The sequence below is a fragment of the Tenrec ecaudatus genome, chromosome 4, assembly GCF_050624435.1.
Source record: "Tenrec ecaudatus isolate mTenEca1 chromosome 4, mTenEca1.hap1, whole genome shotgun sequence".
NCBI classification, from domain to species: Eukaryota; Metazoa; Chordata; class Mammalia; order Afrosoricida; family Tenrecidae; genus Tenrec; species Tenrec ecaudatus.
Window position 1 is genome coordinate 566,059 of NC_134533.1, and position 17,325 is coordinate 583,383.

A 17,325-nucleotide genomic window follows, 5' to 3' on the forward strand; every position below is an offset into this window, starting at 1 on the left:
GAGCATCATCTAGCAGGTACATGTGTGGGCACCAGCCCATTCTGCTCACAGACCCTCTAAGATGGTCCCATGGGGCTTCTGTGTGGAAGCAACTCATCTCCCCTCTTCCTGGGGCGTGTCAGGTGGCCCAAACTGCTGAGCTGTGCCACAGCAGAACCCTCAAGCACCGTGCGGGCAGGGCTCTCCCCAGAGACGTCAGCAAGTCAACAATGGAATCCGTTCTGACAGCCCTGTAGGGTTGTGGGACCTGTTCCTGTTTCCGGGAGGAGACAGCCTCATCTTCCTCAAGAGGAGAGATGGGCCTTTGAACTGCTGCCCTTGTGGTTAGTAGCTTAATGCACAACCCACCCAACAGCAGGGTTCCTTCCCAAGTAGCGCACCTCGGAGAAGAACCATTTATGGGCTGAGTGTGGGCCAGAATCCTAGATTTTGGAAGCTATTTATTTAAATGTGAGCCTGCACATATGCTAATGAGCTGGTCTTCACAGTGAAGACTATGGGTACTGAGAGTGCTGTGGTGAGGTGCCCTCCAGGGGGCAGTGTGGTCAGTGACCTGGGGGTGGAGGTGGGGGTGGGGCAGTGTGAAGGTTGACCCTCATCCGGGCACCTTTCCCCAACCCCAATGGCGCACGGACCCTTTTTCTCCACGGACCAGCATTGGCCAAATCACGTACTGTGTCATAAGGGCACGTTGGCATGAGCCGGTGGTTTCCCACTGTGATGGCCTTCAGCAACGCAGCCAGCCAAGCACACGGCTGTCCAGAGCTCCAGCTTTCAGCCCCATAGCCCACTGCCGCCATGCCACGACCCTGTACTGTTGGGGGGAGAGCCAACAGCAGAGGCTGCTGTAGGGCAGAAGAGTCACCCTAAATCCAGAAAGATGTGCAGCCTCCTCAGCTCTTGGTTGGATGGGTGGGAGGGAGGATGACAGGGTTCCCAGGCAAGCCAGCTCTGCCAGGAGCTTGCCCGCCTCATGCTGGTCCTGGGCAGTCCCCACAGCGCCACCTCCTGGGCTTCCTGTGAACAGCTCACTTCACACCACGCCCTGTCTTTGGGGGAAGCAAACAGTGACTATTCCTCTCCAGGACCCCAGGACAAGCTGGAATCCCTCCAGTGATGGGGTGCTCACTACCAGGAATCAGGCTGTCTCTTCCTGTGCCCCGCCACCTTGCTCTCAACCTCCACTGTTGGGGTGGAGGGTGGGGTAGGGTAACTGGTGTCACTCCACTCTGTCCCTCAGCTGCCAGATGCACTAAAAGCCCAAGGTAGGAGGTAGGGACCGCTCCCTCACACCCTCCCCCCCCCCCATGGGCCATGGGGGCCCAGGTGGCACCGCGATGATCTCCGGGGGCTCTGTACTGGAGGCAGTCCTTGTGCTGGACTTTGATGCAGGACAGTGGTGACCTGCGAGTGTGGAAGCACCCCAGGAGAAAGGGGCTGAAGCAAGTAGCTGCAAGGTGGTCTCTGGAGCCAAGGGGTCCCTCAGAGCTGCCACCTGGCATGAAGACAGCACCATGGCCACCTTAGACCACTGGTCACCCTGACTTCCGACCTTCCTCACCTCTGACAACACTCACCTCTGACCATGCTCACCTCCGACCACCCACACCTCTGACCACCCTCCCCTCCGACCACCCACACCTCTGACCACCTTCCCCTCTGACCACCCTCACCTTCTACCATGCTCACCTCTGACCACCCTCCCCTCTGGCAGCCGAGATCAAGCTCACAGGGCACAATGATGTGCATGTTACCTGACAGGCTGGCTTCTGCCCCTTTGTCTAGCAGACTGAGACACCCTGGAGTCTGACTTTGTGCCCTGTGCCTCCCCCAGCCACACACACCCAGGTGTCCTGCCACCCAGCACCCTTCTCTGTCAGCAGCCCCACACGGTGAGCGCGCCCCGCCCACATCAGCATGGAGAACAGGCATATTCCTCTCCCCACTCCTCCCAGACCCCTGCTCCCTGGAGAACCCTCGCCACCCCCACTCAGAGAGACGAGAGGTACCAGGGTCTCATGGCCACTGGGCCTCCCACCCCCAGCCCATCTTTGTGCCCTGGCCACAGGGAGGCAGCAAACACGCCTTCCCCTCTCCCCTCCCCCACGGGACAGAGTTCACCCTCCACCAAGACACCTACATGTCTCTGCCACCAAGGAGAGCAAGGGCCACTTTGCCTCCCCCACCCACCTCCCCCGGCTGGGCCCAGGCCACTGCTGGCCATGGTGGAATGCAGATTCCCAGACTGCCCAGCCCACCTCATCATCCTGAGCCGTGCCCCTAACCGGCACACCAAAGCCCCAGGCACACACGGAATGGACGCTGTCCCGGGCCTGAATGGATGGCCTGAAGGTGGGCTTCCTCGCAGGCCTGGGCTCCTGGCAGCCACAGAGGCCGTGCCAGCAAGGGTCCACAGGCTCCTCAGAAGCTTGGGGATCCCATAGGTTGCAAGCGCCTGGCCATGGTGTCTCCCTCACTTCCTGAGCCCCCCAGGCCCTCCCTGTGCCCAGGAGCTTCCCTGATCACCACCATGATGCCAGCTGTCTCCTCAGAGCCAGGGACCCAGGAGACTTGGGGGCATGAGGGGCAGGCCCAGCCAGGCAGGGTTCCTGGAGGCACCCGGCCCCGCACAGACTTGCCTCCAGGACTTTCCACACAGACCCGTCTTCCAGAGAAGCAACCGGTCTGATGAGCCAGTAGGCGTTCCCACCCCGCCTGCTGGCCCCCTAGGCAGGCCACTCCCGCAGCGAGTAGCTACCCGGCAAGGAGGCCACGATGGAGCCCAGGACGCCTCGGCTGATGGGCTCCGAGACGGGCCAGCGGCCTGGCGGGGTCCCAACCACCCACAGGGTAGGTCTCCCACCGTCATTCCAGCTGGCCCCTTTCCCAGGCCTCCCCTCAGTCCTCCATCCCCAGCCTTACCCCAGACCCCTATCCCCATTGATGGCTGCCACCCGGCCCCCACCCTCAATCCTCCTCTCCCCAGCACCAGCCCCCTCCCCATCTCTAACCCTGCCCCTTCCCAGGGCCAACTGCAGATTGGGGCAAATCCTGGGGCCCAGGGCTTGCGTGGGGCAGAGCCTGGGAAGGGGCCCACAGTGAACTTATTTGTTGGGCCAGGGATCTGCTCTTGGAGGGTCCCGAAGGAGCACATGCATCTAAGAACTGGGGTGTCAGCCCCCACCTCCAGTCCCTGCTTCTTGCCCCAGATTGGTCCCCTGGCCTCCCACTTCCAGGTTCCCCCGCTTCTCCTTGGCAGACCCCGCACCTGCCCCTCCAAGCCGGGCCAGCACTAACATGAGCCCCTGAGTCAGCCCCCCCAGGCATCCGCCTGCCCCTGCTCAGCGGGCTTACGCCCTGACTCACTATGGGAATAGCCTCCCACCCCCGAGGCCTGGGGCCCAGAACCTGGGAAGGGCCAGCATCCCAGCCAGCGTCCAAGCCCTGGTCCGAGCCTGGGTCCAAGCCAGCGTGGCCTCTGTCTGGTGAGGCCTCCACAGATGAGAGGCTGGAACTGTCCACAGAGGGCGGAGAGCTGGCGGGGAGGGGGGGTTGGTCTGCCCACTGGAGTCTTCCGGGGACCCCGGCCAGGTCCAACACCTCCTTTTGTGGCTCCAGCCTTCATCCTTAGCTTGACCCTGACCCCTCTTGACAAATCCGGAGGTGACCCCGGCCAGGTCTCACCCAACGCTTCCTGGAGAGCCCCCCTCGGCCCATGGAGCAGGAACGGCCCCTCTGGTAGGGCAGGCCTCAGGGGTCTAGCTCGGGATGAGGGTACCCTGTGTCCCCCACCTGGCCTTCCTTACAAGATAGGCTGAGGAGACCCAGCAGCCCTGGATGAGTCTTGGGCGCTCCAGGGCCTCGGGCCGGGCAGGCCTGTTCTTCCGCCCAAATTCCACCTTAAGCAGCAGGCAGCCTCTCCTCCCACCTGGCCCAGGTGTCCCCGCCCCTAGCTGAGCTCAGGATTGGGCGGGTGTCTGTCTCCAGGCCAGCACTGGGTGCGGTCAGTGGGGAGGGGACTTAGGGGACAGGGCCCAGCAGGACGAGGCGCTGGAGATAGTTTGGGCTGGAGGTGGCCGCCACGACCCAGGCCAGGCAGACCCAGCCCACGGCCGCCACCGCCGCCATGCAGGACAGTAACTTCCTGCTGTCCGCCCTACAGCCGGAGGCCGGCGTGTGTTCCCTGGCACTGCCCTCGGACCTGCAGCTGGACCGCCGAGGCGCAGAGGACACGGAGATCGAGAGACTGCGGGCAGCCCGTGTCCAGGAGCAGGTCCAGGCCCGTCTCCTGCAGCTGGGCCAGCAGGCCAGGCACAACGGGGCCGCTGCGCCTGTCGAGGGAGCCACAGAGGCCAGGAGAGGTAGGCCGGTGGGGCAGTGGGCAGGGGCGTGAGCGGTGGACTCCACAGTAGGTGGCAGGGGGTCCCTTGCCGTGTGCTGTGTAAGGCCTCCACAAGCTCCCGGGCTTGCTCCTGACTCACCGAGGCTTCACTCTGAGTCACCAGTCCCCACCCGCCCCGCCCAGGCGTGGGGAGAAGCTATGGGTGGGGCCACCTGCTCTCCCCTGGACCCCAGGCCTTCCTGGGCTGGGCACCCCTGCCCCCTCACAATGCACAGCAGCCCTCCGGGAAAACACAGGAGGGCAACGGGCACATGCTCTGCTGCCTGGCCTGCCTGCCCACTGCCCTCTGTCCTCTACCAGCAAACTCAGAATGCCCACACTTACCAGGCTTCCCCAGCCCCAGACTCCCGCACACACAGACACACAGACACATGTGCACAGACGCGCCCCCCACCCACACAGATACACAGACACGTGTGCACAGACGCGCCCCACACACACATACGCACAGGCACATGTGCACAGACCCACACATATATACACAGATGACCAGGCGCATGCACGCTTACAGACACTTGGACACATGGACATGAATACACACACGCATACACTAGAAGACATACACACCGTCTCTCTCTCTCTCTCATACACACAGACACTCTCTCCGCTCCCAGACCCCATCTCCCTCCGGCATCACCTGGGTCCCATGGGAATGAGCCAAACAGGAATGTGGGAAGGCTGGACAAGAGCCACTGTCTGTCTGGCCCGAGTCTCCTTCGGGAATTGCAGAGGGAGGGTCCCGCTTAACTGACCCAGATAGTCTCCAGGAGAACAGCAGGGGGACGTACGCACCCTCAGCCAGCCAGGCCCACACCAGAAAAACCAAACCCACACTCACGGCCCTCGAGTGGGTGCCGATATAGAGGGACCCTCTGGGACAGAGTAGGGGCACCCCTGTGAGTTTCTGAGACTGTCACTCTTTACGGGAGTAGAGAGCCTCCTCTGTCTCTCTGCAAATGGCTGGTGGTTTCGAACTGCCGGCCTTGTGGGTAGCGACCCCACACATCACCACTCCTCCACAAGGGCTCATCATGCAGGCCCAGCAGTGGGTGGAGGGGTGCACTCACCCGTGTGCCTGTGGGGCCTAGTGTGTGCGTATTAATGTGCGTGTGTGTTGATGCGTTCGTGGGTGGATGTGTATTGATATATTTTATTAATGTTGTGATGTGTATTAATGTACATGTGCTGATGTATTCGTTTCATGTATGTTAATGTGTGTGTGCGTCTGTTGATGTGTGTGTCTGTGTGCATGTGTCCGTGCCCCATAGATGCATGACAGCTGTTCTGGAAACCCCCTTTTCCTCCCTCCTCAGGCTGCAGCACCAGGGACAAGGCTTGGACAGTCAGGCAAACCTCAGAATGCAGCCATGTAGGCCCCGCCCAAGAGGGTGCCCAGGGGTCACAGGGTGGAGGAGGGAGTGGGGAGCATTAATTACCATCCTGGCTACCCTGACAATTAGGGGAAGGAGGATTATAATTTGGGGGTGCGGTGAGGCTCCCCAATTGGGGGTGTGCCCCCACCCCAGGCAGAGCCTCACTGGCGTCAAAGGGTTAATAGCCCCTGCCCAGAAGCCTCATTAACCAGGGTGGGTCTGGGGAGCATGCTGGGTGTGGGGGAGTCTCCACAGAGCACCTGCTCTGCAGATGCTTCATGAGAGCCAGATCCCCAACTCCTGTGGCTGAAACTCAGAGTCCCCACAGCAGGGACCCCAGCCACCCCACCCTGGCATCGATCCTGACTGCCCGCTCTTCTCTTGGTGGCCCTTGTCCGGTTCTGCCCTTGGAATAACCTGTGTTCCCAGCCTTCTATCCATCCACCCACCTACACACTGTCCAATCATCTGTTCATACACCCACCTATACACTTGTCCATCGGTCTATCCATCCAGCTATCTATACACTGTATCTCTATCTGCTTATCCATCTGCCTATACACCCATCCATCTGTCTGTCCATCCACTCACCTGTACACTGTCCACCTGTCTGTCCATCCACCCTTCTGTATACTATCTGTCTGTCCATATACCCGCCTACATACTTGCCCATTGGCCTGTCCATCTACCCACCTACACATTGTCCATCCATCTATCCACACATCCCTCCATCTGTCTGTCCACTCTGTCATCTATCCCTCCCACTACCCCCACACCCACACCTTCTCACACTTCCCAACCTTTCCAATGGCCATCCCTCCTGCTTCCACCTACCTGACCCCCCACTCACCTACCCACTCGCTCAGCTCTCCAGCCCTCCCTACATCCACCCACGCACCTGGCTAGGAGCCCCTCTGGCCCACAGCTTGTTTGTCCGCCCCCACAGTGCCCGCTAATGCCCGTGTCCTCTGCCTCTGGGCGGCTGTGTTGGAGGTGTGGTCCAGCCGCAGGCAGGGGAGAGGGGACTGCCCACTGGGCAGACTGGGCCAAGAAGTTGGGTGCCCTTGCTGAGAGCAAGTCACTTGTAGGTGACCCGCAGAACAGATGGGGTCTGGGCACCGGAGGAGCTCGGTGTGGGCAGGAGGCCAATTGTGGGCTGGGCAGGCTGGATGGCTCCCAGAAGAGGGGTCCAGACACTGCATGTGGGGAGAGAGAGGTCAGTTGTAGACTGGGCAGGCTGGATGGCTCCCTGGAGGAGGGGTCCAGACACTGCATGTGGGGAGAGCGAGGTCAGTTTTAGGCTGGGCAGGCTGGATGGCTCCCTGGAGGAGGGGCCAGGTGTCACAGGTGGAGGGAGAGTGCGGGGGTGGGGGGCATCTGTAGGCTGGGGCAGGAGCTTCTGGGGTCTAGGAGATCCCTGGGGTCTAGGGCAGAGGAAGTCCCCCCTGCAGGAAGGAGCAGGACTCTGGGAGAGGGCTGTGGGAAGGCTGGTATGAGCAAGGAGGCAGGAGTAGCCAGCCCACCACCATCCCTGTACCCAGGCCTGCCCAGAGGTCAGTACCACACCCTGCAGACCGGCTTCAGCTCCCGCTCCCAGGGCCTGAGCGCAGACAAGACCTCGGTGAGTGAGGGAGGGTGCCTGAGGGTCTCTGGGAGGCCCTGGGGTTGAAGTGGGCCCCAGGTGACCGCCATCTCCCGCTCCCCCAGACCTTCAGGCCGATTGCCAAGCCCACCTACAGCCCTGCCTCCTGGTCCTCCCGCTCTGCTGTGGACCTGAGCTCCAGCCGAAGGCTGAGCTCCGCCCACAATGGGGGCAGTACGTATGTGGCAGCAGGGTATGGGCCAGCGCCACCCGCAATGCCTGGGCCTGTCCGGCCGGTGTCCTTCCATGAGCGCAACATGCGGAGCGGCCGGGCTGACTATGACACGCTGTCCCTGCGCTCCCTCCGGCTGGGCCCCACTGGCCTAGATGACCGCTACAGCGTGGTGTCCGAGCAGCTGGAGCCCCCGGCTGCCTCCGCTTACCGCGCCTTTGCCTACGAACGCCAAGCCAGCTCTAGCTCCAGCCGGGCAGGGCCGCTAGACTGGCCGGAGGCTGCCGAGGGCCCCCCTAGCCGGACCATCCGAGCCCCCGCCATGCGGACCCTGCAGCGGTTTCAAAGCAGCCACCGCAGCCGGGGCATGGTTGGGTCGGTGCCGGTGGCCGGGCTGGAGCCCGTGGCCCGAGCGCCCTCTGTGCGCAGCCTCAGTCTCAGCCTGGCTGATTCTGGGCACCTGCCAGACATCCCCGGGCCAGACAGCTACGGGGCCCACCGCACTCTCCAGAGGCTCAGCAGTGGGTAAGGAGCCTGCTGGGGGCTTGCAGAGGAGGGGCCGGGCACCCACAGGGCCCCGGATGGCTGACTCCTGACCCTGCCTGCAGCTTCGACGATATGGACCTGCCCTCAGCCGTCAAGTACCTCATGGCCTCAGACCCCAACCTGCAGGTGCTGGGGGCAGCCTACATCCAGCACCGGTGCTACAGCGACACAGCCGCCAAGAAGCAGGTGACGCCTGCCCTCTGGCCCCTCATCACCCCACTGCCCTCCAGCTGATCAGAGACACCCCGGCCTGCCCACACCTCGACCTGTCTGCACACAGCTGCACGTGTGCATAGCTTTGTACACGCCTGTGTGTACCTGGGTATCCCTGCCCACACTGCCCCGCCCCACGGGTCTGCACACACCTGCCTGCACCTGGACACGTCTGTGCCCACAGGCCCGCAGCCTCCAGGCCGTGCCTCGGCTGGTGAAGCTCTTCAACCACGCCAACCAGGAGGTGCAGCGCCACGCCACGGGTGCCATGCGCAACCTCATCTACGACAACGCTGACAACAAGCTGGCCCTGGTGGAGGAGAACGGCATCTTCGAGCTGCTGCGGACGCTGCGCGAGCACGATGACGAGCTGCGCAAGAACGTCACAGGTGCCCCTCCCGCGCTGCCCCCGCTGACCCCTGTCCCCTCGCTGACCCCTGTCCCCCACACTGACCCGCAGCTGCCCCTCGCTGCCCCTCCTGTCCCCACGCTGACCCGCCTGTCACCACGCTGCCCCACGCTGACCTGGCTGATCCCCTCGCTGACCCGTCTATCCTCATCTGCCCCCCACGTTGCCCTCCCCTATTCCTCACACCAGCCCTGCCTGTCCCCCACTCTGACCTTGCCTGCCACCCACTTGTCCCCAACTGTCCCCCACCTATCCCTGCCTATCCTCACCTGTCCCCCACACTGTCCCAGCCTGCCCCCACATTGTCCGTCTGTCCTCTACACTTACTTCGCTTGTCCCCACACTGTCCCTGCCTGTCTCCCTGTCCCCTATACTGTCCACACCTGTCCCTACACTGTCCTGTCCCCATACTGACTCTTCCTGTTCCCACCTATCTGCTGATTCCTCATCTCCCTTCCTTTGTCTTCTGTCCCTCTTTCTGCCAGCTGTCCACCCCAACCCCCATCCTGTCCCATCTCTCCCCTTGCTCCCCACCCCCATCCAAGCCGCTGCATTTCTAAGTGTCCTTTCATGCTCAGCCCCATCATGGCCCTGCTAGTCACACTGTGCGAATTCAGGACCCCCAGGTGAGGCGGCCATCAGGAGCCACCTTAGGGACCTTCCTCTCCCCGCCCCATCCTGACCCCCTGTCCCGGTGCTGCCTGCCCAGGGATCCTGTGGAACCTGTCATCCAGCGACAATCTGAAGGACCGCCTGGCTCGGGACACACTGGAGCAGCTCACAGACCTGGTGCTGAGTCCCCTCTCAGGGGCTGGGGGGCCACCCCTCATACAGCAGAACGCCTCTGAGGCGGAAATCTTCTACAACGCTACTGGCTTCCTCAGGTGTGTAGGCTCTCGCTGGCCCCGGGCTATGGAGGCTACGGGGTTGGGAGGATATAGGGAGCCAGGGACTATGGAGGGCTGTGGGGGGGCAAGAACCATGGTGGGCTGGAGGGGCAGAGGGATGTGGGGATCCTGGGGTTATGGAGAGCTGTGGGAGTAGGGGGATACGGGGAGCCCAGGTCCACGGCAGGTTGCAGGGGCATGGGGCTGCAGGGATGGAGGGATACAGGGACCCTGGGGCTAGGGGGCACTGTGGGAGCCCAGGGATGGGGGGGGTCTGTGGGGGCTCAGGGATATGCGGGACCCATGACAACAGGTGGGGGCTGGGGCCCTGTGGGAGGCCAGTCCTGAGACAGCAGGGCACAGACAGGAAGTGGGGGTGTATGGGGAGGTAAGTGTCATCTAGAACCCCATGACAGTAGCAGCCACAGCAAGGGGGGCAGGTGGCTCAATGCTGGTCAGGGGGTGGGTGCATAGGTAAGAGTAGTTGACTCAGAACCACAGGGGTCATAAAATCGGGGTGTGACATGATCTGATGCTTAAAAGCCCCCCACTCTGACTGTGAGGTTTGGTTGGAGGAGTGGACAAGAATGTTCCAGAGGCCAGTAGGTCCCTCCGCGCTCTGATCCGGGGGTCCTGTGGGGCGGGTTCTGTTTGGGAGTGGGGTGGGCGGAAATGAAGCTTTCTGTTTCCACAAAGAGTTGCCCTCTCAGAAACCCACAGGGGGAGTTCCAGTCTGTCCCGTGGTCACTATGAGTCGGCCTGGACTTGGTGGCCCTGGGTCTGGTTCAGAAGCCTCCATCTGCCTCTGCCCACAGGAACCTCAGCTCAGCTTCCCAGGCAACTCGTCAGAAGATGAGGGAGTGCCACGGACTGGTGGACGCCCTGGTCACCTACATCAACCACGCCCTGGACGTGGGCAAGTGCGAGGACAAGGTAAGGGGCAACCGGTGGGGGCAAGGGGGTCTGGAAGGGCAGGGGGGCACCGGCGGTCCTAACACCGCTTCCCCCGACCCCGCAGAGCGTGGAGAACGCCGTGTGCGTGCTCAGGAACCTGTCCTACCGTCTGTACGACGAGATGCCGCCTTCGGCGCTGCAGCGGCTTGAAGGCCGGGGCCGCAGGGACCCCGCAGGGGAGCCAGCTGGCGAGGTGGTGGGCTGCTTCACGCCACAGAGCCGGCGGTTGCGAGAGGTAGGCCTGGCGGGAGGCCCTGGCCCGCCTGAACTCACCCTCTCCCCGCCCCCCACCAGACCCCCGCTTGACTCGGTTGGCTCTCCCTCCCTGCTGCGCAGTTGCCCCTCACAGCCGACGCGCTCACCTTCGCGGAGGTGTCCAAGGACCCGAAGGGCCTCGAGTGGCTGTGGAGTCCCCAGATCGTGGGGCTGTACAACCGGCTGCTGCAGCGCTGCGAGCTCAACCGGCACACGACCGAGGCGGCGGCGGGCGCGCTGCAGAACATCACTGCCGGAGATCGCAGGGTGAGCGTCGTCGCGGGGCCGGGCCGGGGCGGGCCGGGGCGGGGTCGGACGCGGGGTGGAGCGCTGGCTCTCATTGCCCCACCCCGCGCCCCTCAGTGGGCTGGTGTGCTGAGCCGCCTGGCCCTGGAGCAAGAGCGAATCCTGAACCCCCTGCTGGACCGCGTCCGGACAGCTGACCACCACCAGCTGCGCTCGCTGACTGGGCTCATCCGGAACCTGTCCCGCAACGCCAGGAACAAGGATGAGATGTGTGAGTCGGGCTGCCCGCAGCCCCTGCTGGGCCGGCCATCCAGTGGCTCCCCATAGGGCTGCTTCTGGCGAGAGGGAGGAGGGCAGGCACGGAGGGTTGGACGCTGACCTCCAGACCTGTGTGCAGCCACCAAGGTGGTGAGCCACCTGATTGAGAAGCTGCCAGGCAGCGTGGGCGAGAAGTGTCCCCCAGCCGACGTGCTGGTCAACATCATAGCGGTGCTCAACAACCTGGTGGTGGCCAGCCCCATTGCCGCCCGAGATCTGCTTTACTTCGACGGCCTCCGCAAGCTCATCTTCATCAAGAAGAAGCGGGACAGGTGAGCCATCCCTCCCCTAACCAAGCCCCACTGCCCTCCCTGCTGACCACGCCCCTCCCTGCTGACCATGCCCATGCCCTCCCTCCTCTGGGAGCCCCACCTTTATGCGCCCTCCTGACGCCCCCACCCCAGTCCTGACAGTGAGAAGTCCTCACGGGCAGCCTCCAGCCTCCTGGCCAACCTGTGGCAATACAGCAAGCTCCACCGCGACTTCCGGGCGGTAGGTCCTCAAACCGGTGGCCGGTCTGGGTCTGGGAGTGCGGGCCACCAGGCAAGGGCATCAGGGCAGGGGCAGGGATAGTGCAGGCAGGATGGGCGTGGTGGGGGGGCTAGGCCTTCTGGGCAGGACCACGCCCACAGCTGGGGCATGCCAGGCCTGGAGGCCTGGCAGCCTGACTGGCCTCTCTTCTTTGCAGAAGGGTTATCGCAAGGAGGACTTCCTGGGGTCCTAGGCAGGGCCTCTGGAGGAGGGGCAGGCCTGCAGCACGAGGCTCCAAGGGACAGAGGCCTGCGAACTGAACGACACTGCAGGCTCACAGGCCAAAGATTTTGACCTACCGGCCTCTCTGGACCTGAGTGCACCTGCGAGAGGCCTGGGTCGCCAAGGTGGGGGCGGAGCTTGTGCTGGGGATATAGCTTCTGCAGGGCAGGGGAAGGGGCAGAACTGCTCTGGGGCTTGGGGAGGTGACCAGGTCACACTGGCAATGGGGGCTTGCCAAAGCTGGACAGTGCCTCATGGCCAGCACTGGACAATAAAAGTGGCCGAGAGCAGCAGCCTCGGCCAATGCTTCTTCACCTGCCTCAGTGGGAGTAGATAATTCAGGCATCAGGGTGCACGCCCATGCCTGCCTGGCAACATGCATGTGCACACAGACTCTGGGGACATCTGCCCCACGACGAGGAGATGGCAGTGTCCAGTGTGGGCAAGGCTGAGAGGTGACCTGCAGGGCAGCAGAGCATGTGTGGCCTAGCAGGCATCAGTGCTGCCCCCCACCCCCTGCTCTCACCCACACTGCTCTCCCCCACCTGCCCCGCTGGCCAGGCCTTTCTCACTGTGTGTGAGAGGGGCTCTGGGGGCTGGCTGTCCTCGTCCCCAGCAGCAGAGGGGCATCAAGCAGGAGGCTACCATGGGTGTTTTCTTCACAAGCTCTGCTGCGGAAAATGTTTGCTGAGTTCAAACCCTTCTGCCTCTCAGGACCCATATCCTGGGGATGTTCCAGCAGCAGGGAGTGCCCAGAGGGGGAGCTGAGGGGCCTGGGAAGAGGGGCCGGAGTTGTATAGACATGGACACAGACCAGGGACACTGGAGAACTCTGAAGAGGCTGGGGCTATGGGAGTGAAGGAATCTTGGCCCGGGACACTGTGGAACCCCCACCCCCCCTCCTTTCAGGCCCTAGGAGAGGAGAAGTTCAGGTGCAGGCAGAGCTGAACGAACTTTATTTCCCTGGTATGTCAATGGGCCCTGGGGCCACACTTCTTCACTGAGCAGCTCGAGCCCAGGACAGGGCAGAGAGACCACCAGCCCCCAGGCCCCGCAGTCTGGCCATCTGGGTGGGCCTGGGCTCCAGGGGACAGGGTTACACGTCGTCCTCTGACACCAGGCAGTAGAAGTCTGTGCGTGCGCAATAGTTCCGGGACCCAAGGTCAGAAACGTCCACCTCGCTATCCCGGGTCTCTCCCAGCGCAACACTGCTCGGATGCGCTGGAACGATGGGCTCCCCGAAAATAGGCCCTCGGACACCTGGGAGGGGGCGGAGAGGTCAGAGTCTGAGCTGCCCAGCGGAGGAGAGACCCCCTTGTCCCCACTGGCCGTGGGCCTGAGAATCCAGAGGGAAGGGACAGTGAAGGGGTGCAGGGAAGAGTGGGAGGAATTCACAGCTGGACGCCATTCTGCCCCCAGAGGTGCCTCTCTAAGTCATGGAGGCTGGTGGGACATACCTAGGTCTCCCTCGGGGTCCGGGTCTAGCTGGGGCTCCAGGGTCTGAGCCTCTGGGACGCTGCCTCGCACAATGAGCATGGGGTCCTTGTCCTCCTGCAACTGCGTCTGTGGGTCCCCCTCAGCCACCCGGTAGCGCACCTTCCTCGGCAGCGCCAGCTGCAGCTCTTTCCAAAAATCAGAAGAAGGCGTCTGGGGGGAGGTAGGGATGTTGGTAAGTCCAAAACAAGGCCAGTTATGTGCGTGGCCACAGGGTGGGGCGCTGCAAACCCTTGGTGATACCCCCAACTTTGGTCCCAAGAGCACTTCTGATTGTGAGACATAAATAAGCCCATGGTGCCCTCGCCCAAAGCTGCTGCAGGGACCTTTCCAGGCCGCGGAGGCCCCACCCACAGGGCCCCTTACCATCCAGACCCCTCACCAGGAAAGGTCCCTACGGGGAGTCCCCTATGTCTCAGGCTCTACCGCCCTTTCCCAGGACCCCCAGAACACCACCGGCCCCACCCCATGGAGCCCCTACGTTTTCCCCAAGGCCCCTCATCATGGAGATCCCCACATTCTCCCTCCTCTCCCCACGGATCCCCCAACATCCCCCTCGCCCCTCACCACGGAGCCGGGCTTCCAGAGCAGCAGGGTCACCAGGTGGCGGTGCTGGCGCAGCAGACGAAGCGCTGGGTGCGCGGGGTCGCGCCTCTGGCCCTCGAAGGTGATGAAGATGGGTCTGCGCGTGAGCTCCAGCAGCCGGCACAGGCCCTCCCTACGGGGGGCGGGGCGGGATACGGGCGTCAGAGCAGGAGGGACTGGGGTCCCCCGCCCCCACGCGGGACCTACCGGAAGCTGTGGCTGCACCAGGCCCGACCCAGAAAGGCGTCGGACAGCACCACGATGAGGCGCCTGCAGCGACTCAAGTTCACCAGCAGGTCGGCGGAAGGCTCTGCAGAGGGAGACGCAGTGTGGGGCCGGTGGGGGCGCGCGGACGAGGGGGGGGCATAGAGAGGCGAGCAGTGGGGTCGCGGGGTTGGGCTCAGAGCCGGACTTGAAGAGGCGGGGTTTGAGCTAGGGGTAAGGCTTAAGGGGAGGGGTTTGGAGAGGGGCAAGGCTCTATGATGGACAGTTCAAGGAGGTGGGGGCCGAGAGCTGAGGCTCAGGTGACAGGGGCCGGGCCCAATGAAGGTGGGGCATAAAGAGGGGCAGGGTCCAGGAGATGGGTGGGTGTAGATGAAGGGGTGTGGCCTAGAGGAGAGAGGGCGGAGATGAGAAGAGGGAGGACCCTGGGGCAGTGGGCAGTGGGCAGAGCCGGGCTGGCTGAATGGTGATGGGCGGGTCTGCCAGCAAAGTCTCAGACTGGGTGGCCCGTGGGCTCAGGCAAGACCTAGCCTTGAAGGGTGCCCCTTGAAGTGGGGGAGGGAAGTACCCGCTCGGGGCAGGAGATCTCGGTCATCCAGGAAGAGCTTGTAGCCCCGGCAGCGCTCCAGCTGCGGCTTCAGGATGAAGTTCACGAACTTGCGGTCCTCCGGGCAGTCGCTATAGGACACGAAGGCGTCGTAGAGCTTGCCGTCTGTGGACGGTGGCCAGTCAGCGTGGACTACCCAGCCTCGGCCCAGCCCCACCGCCAGCCCCCTCCTCGGTCACAGGCCTCCCAGGCCGGCCGGGCGCCCACCGTTCAGCTCCACCTCGCCGTAGGCTTCCTGACACCACAGCAGCACGTTCAGACGGCACTTAACGTAGAGCAGTGCGGCCAGCAGCAGCACTAGCAGGACCAGGACGGAGGCCAGCACCGCGGCTACATGGCCCGGTGACCCTGGGGAAGAGCCTCAGCCTGAGCCTCTGCCCCAGCACCCTCCAGGCCCCATGGCCCCGACGCCCAGCCCCTCACCTGTTCTCCTCAGTGTGATGGAGGGGGAACTGACATTGTAGACAGAGCAGGTGAAAACGCCATAGTCCTCGGCACTGGTCAGGTTCATGCCCAGGACACTGGACACAAACCCTGCGGACAGGCTGGCCCCGGCCCTGGCGAGAACGTACCCAGTCTCTCACCTGGAGTCGTGCCTGAACCCTACCTGTATGTCCCACACAGGCCTGCAGATAGGGGGCTTCTGGGCAGTCCTTGAGCCCTAAACTATGAGCTGTGGTTGGAACCAGGAAGGGGAAGGGCTTCGAGGGGTTTGGGACAGTCACTTGAACTCCAGGTCTGAGTACTGGGGAGTCCGCCAATCCCAAGGTTGGCCCAGTGGTCAATGACTTAGGACTCTGTCTATGAGGGTCACTTGGAGCCCAGGGTCTATCTCTGTGGTCAGTAACCCTGGTCTCTGTTCAGGTGGGTACAGACAGGGCCACAGCCAAGAGGAGGGGGTCCCCAGGTGGCCATTCTCTTACCATAAACCCTCCTGGAGGCTGTAGTGGCTTCTGTTGCCCAGGGGCAGCCCATCTTTCAGCCACTGCACTGAGGGCTGGGTACAGGGAGGGCCAGTGGCCACCCGGGCCGTGCAGTTCAGCGTGAGGACACTATTCAGGGCAGGCCTCAGGACCTGATCTCCAGCCGGAGAGAGGAAGTCGGGGTTGCTGTCACAGACACCTGCAGAGAGGATATCAGGCCTGGATGCCCATTCCTACAGCCTGCTCTGAGACCTGAGGTCCCAGGAGGGCAGGGTGGGCACGGCTGGTGGGCACAGCACCTCTAGCTGTGAGTCCCACATAGAGTGAGGCCCACAGCAGCACCTGTCTGCGTATCTGCCTGCACTTTTGACAGCCAGCCTTGTCCTCAGAGGGACAGCAGCATGAGGGTGATGGCCAGAGCTGAGTTCTGGGGCAGGACCCAGATGGATCATAGCAAGCTCTTCTACCCGCCCAAGGGCTACCTGGCTGCTTGTTCACACAAAAGCTGAGCCTGACCCCCATGCTTCCAGTGTGCCCCTGGGGCAGGAGCCGGCCCAGCCCCCTCAGGCCAACTCCCTTGCAGGAGGCACCCTCAGTGAGCATGGGCACTGGGGACAGATCTGGGAGACTGGGACTCCAGAACCCTCGGTGCCGGAATGCAGGGCAAACGCAGGAGGAAGACCAGAGAAGCCCGTCATCATGTCAGCAGAGTGGTCTCTCCCAGCCCACAGCTACCACCTGCCCCTGGCAGGCCTCCACCCCCACCCCCAGAGGGTCTGAAGGCCTTTGGGTCAATACTAACAGATCGGCCCTTGTCCACCAACAAAGCCAAGAGGAAGGGGCACAGACTGGCATTCTCCAGGGTCAGAACAAGCCCAGCGCCAGGTGAGAGGGGCAGGAGGTGGAGGAGCCCTCTCTGACCCGCCTACCTGCCATGACTCTGGCTGGCCCTCCAGGGCAGGCTGGGCCCGCTGCCACCCCTGGCTCCACGGGCTCCCGAGCCCAAGTGGACAGGTCCACCAAGGGCCGGGGGGCCAGGGCAACTCTATCCTTGTGGCCACTTGGTCAGGACTCCCAGAGGGGTCAGAGGCTGCTGCCAGTGCAGAGAACAAGTTAAACAGAAACAGGTTGAGTTAACAAGTAACTGCGCCAGCCACAGGGCCTGGCCAGCAGCAGTCCCGTCTGTCCCCGCACAGGCCTCCCAACTCGGTCCCAGGGTGTGGGCTATGTCCTGCTCCAGCTCTCTGTTCTCCAGAATTGGGGGAAAGGAGCTGGACCATAGGTGGCAGGCCTACTGCCACACTGCGTGTCCTAGCCCACCCAC

At 63.1% G+C, this 17,325-nt stretch overlaps 2 protein-coding genes across 2 annotated transcripts; one reads left to right on the forward strand and one right to left on the reverse strand.

Annotated features, from left to right (window-relative positions):
- Window positions 1-2,740: 2,740 nt before the first annotated feature.
- On the forward strand, window positions 2,741-12,314 carry PKP3 (plakophilin 3). The gene is made up of 14 exons (XM_075547936.1): window positions 2,741-2,850; window positions 4,163-4,361; window positions 7,317-7,396; window positions 7,483-8,114; window positions 8,198-8,321; window positions 8,533-8,737; window positions 9,467-9,641; window positions 10,460-10,577; window positions 10,663-10,833; window positions 10,935-11,120; window positions 11,217-11,370; window positions 11,497-11,689; window positions 11,822-11,909; window positions 12,106-12,314. The coding sequence occupies exons 1-14, from the start codon at window positions 2,776-2,778 to the stop codon at window positions 12,139-12,141; spliced, it is 2,436 nt and encodes an 811-aa protein (XP_075404051.1). The 5' UTR covers window positions 2,741-2,775; the 3' UTR covers window positions 12,142-12,314.
- An 824-nt stretch (window positions 12,315-13,138) lies between these two features.
- Window positions 13,139-16,937, reverse strand: SIGIRR (single Ig and TIR domain containing). Its single transcript, XM_075546242.1, has 9 exons — window positions 16,931-16,937; window positions 16,002-16,200; window positions 15,502-15,635; window positions 15,286-15,426; window positions 15,040-15,183; window positions 14,457-14,559; window positions 14,232-14,382; window positions 13,628-13,817; window positions 13,139-13,430 (listed from the first exon to the last, which is right to left on the reverse strand). Exons 1-9 carry the CDS (start codon window positions 16,935-16,937, stop codon window positions 13,267-13,269), a joined length of 1,233 nt encoding a protein of 410 aa, XP_075402357.1. The 3' UTR covers window positions 13,139-13,266.
- Between the last annotated feature and the right edge of the window lie 388 nt (window positions 16,938-17,325).

Excerpts from the sequence above, each read along its gene's own strand:
- SIGIRR (XM_075546242.1), bottom strand. Across the intron at positions 15,636-16,001 it reads AGCCTCCAGGAGGGTTTATG|GGCCGGGGCCAGCCTGTCCG; the intron begins GTAAGAGAATGG and ends CGTTCTCGCCAG. Across the intron at positions 15,184-15,285 it reads CGGCGAGGTGGAGCTGAACG|ACGGCAAGCTCTACGACGCC; the intron begins GTGGGCGCCCGG and ends CACCGTCCACAG.
- PKP3 (XM_075547936.1), top strand. The coding sequence starts at position 2,776 with ATGGAGCCCAGGACGCCTCGGCTGATGGGCTCCGAGACGGGCCAGCGG. Across the intron at positions 8,738-9,466 it reads GCTGCGCAAGAACGTCACAG|GGATCCTGTGGAACCTGTCA; the intron begins GTGCCCCTCCCG and ends CTGCCTGCCCAG. Across the intron at positions 11,910-12,105 it reads TCCACCGCGACTTCCGGGCG|AAGGGTTATCGCAAGGAGGA; the intron begins GTAGGTCCTCAA and ends TCTTCTTTGCAG.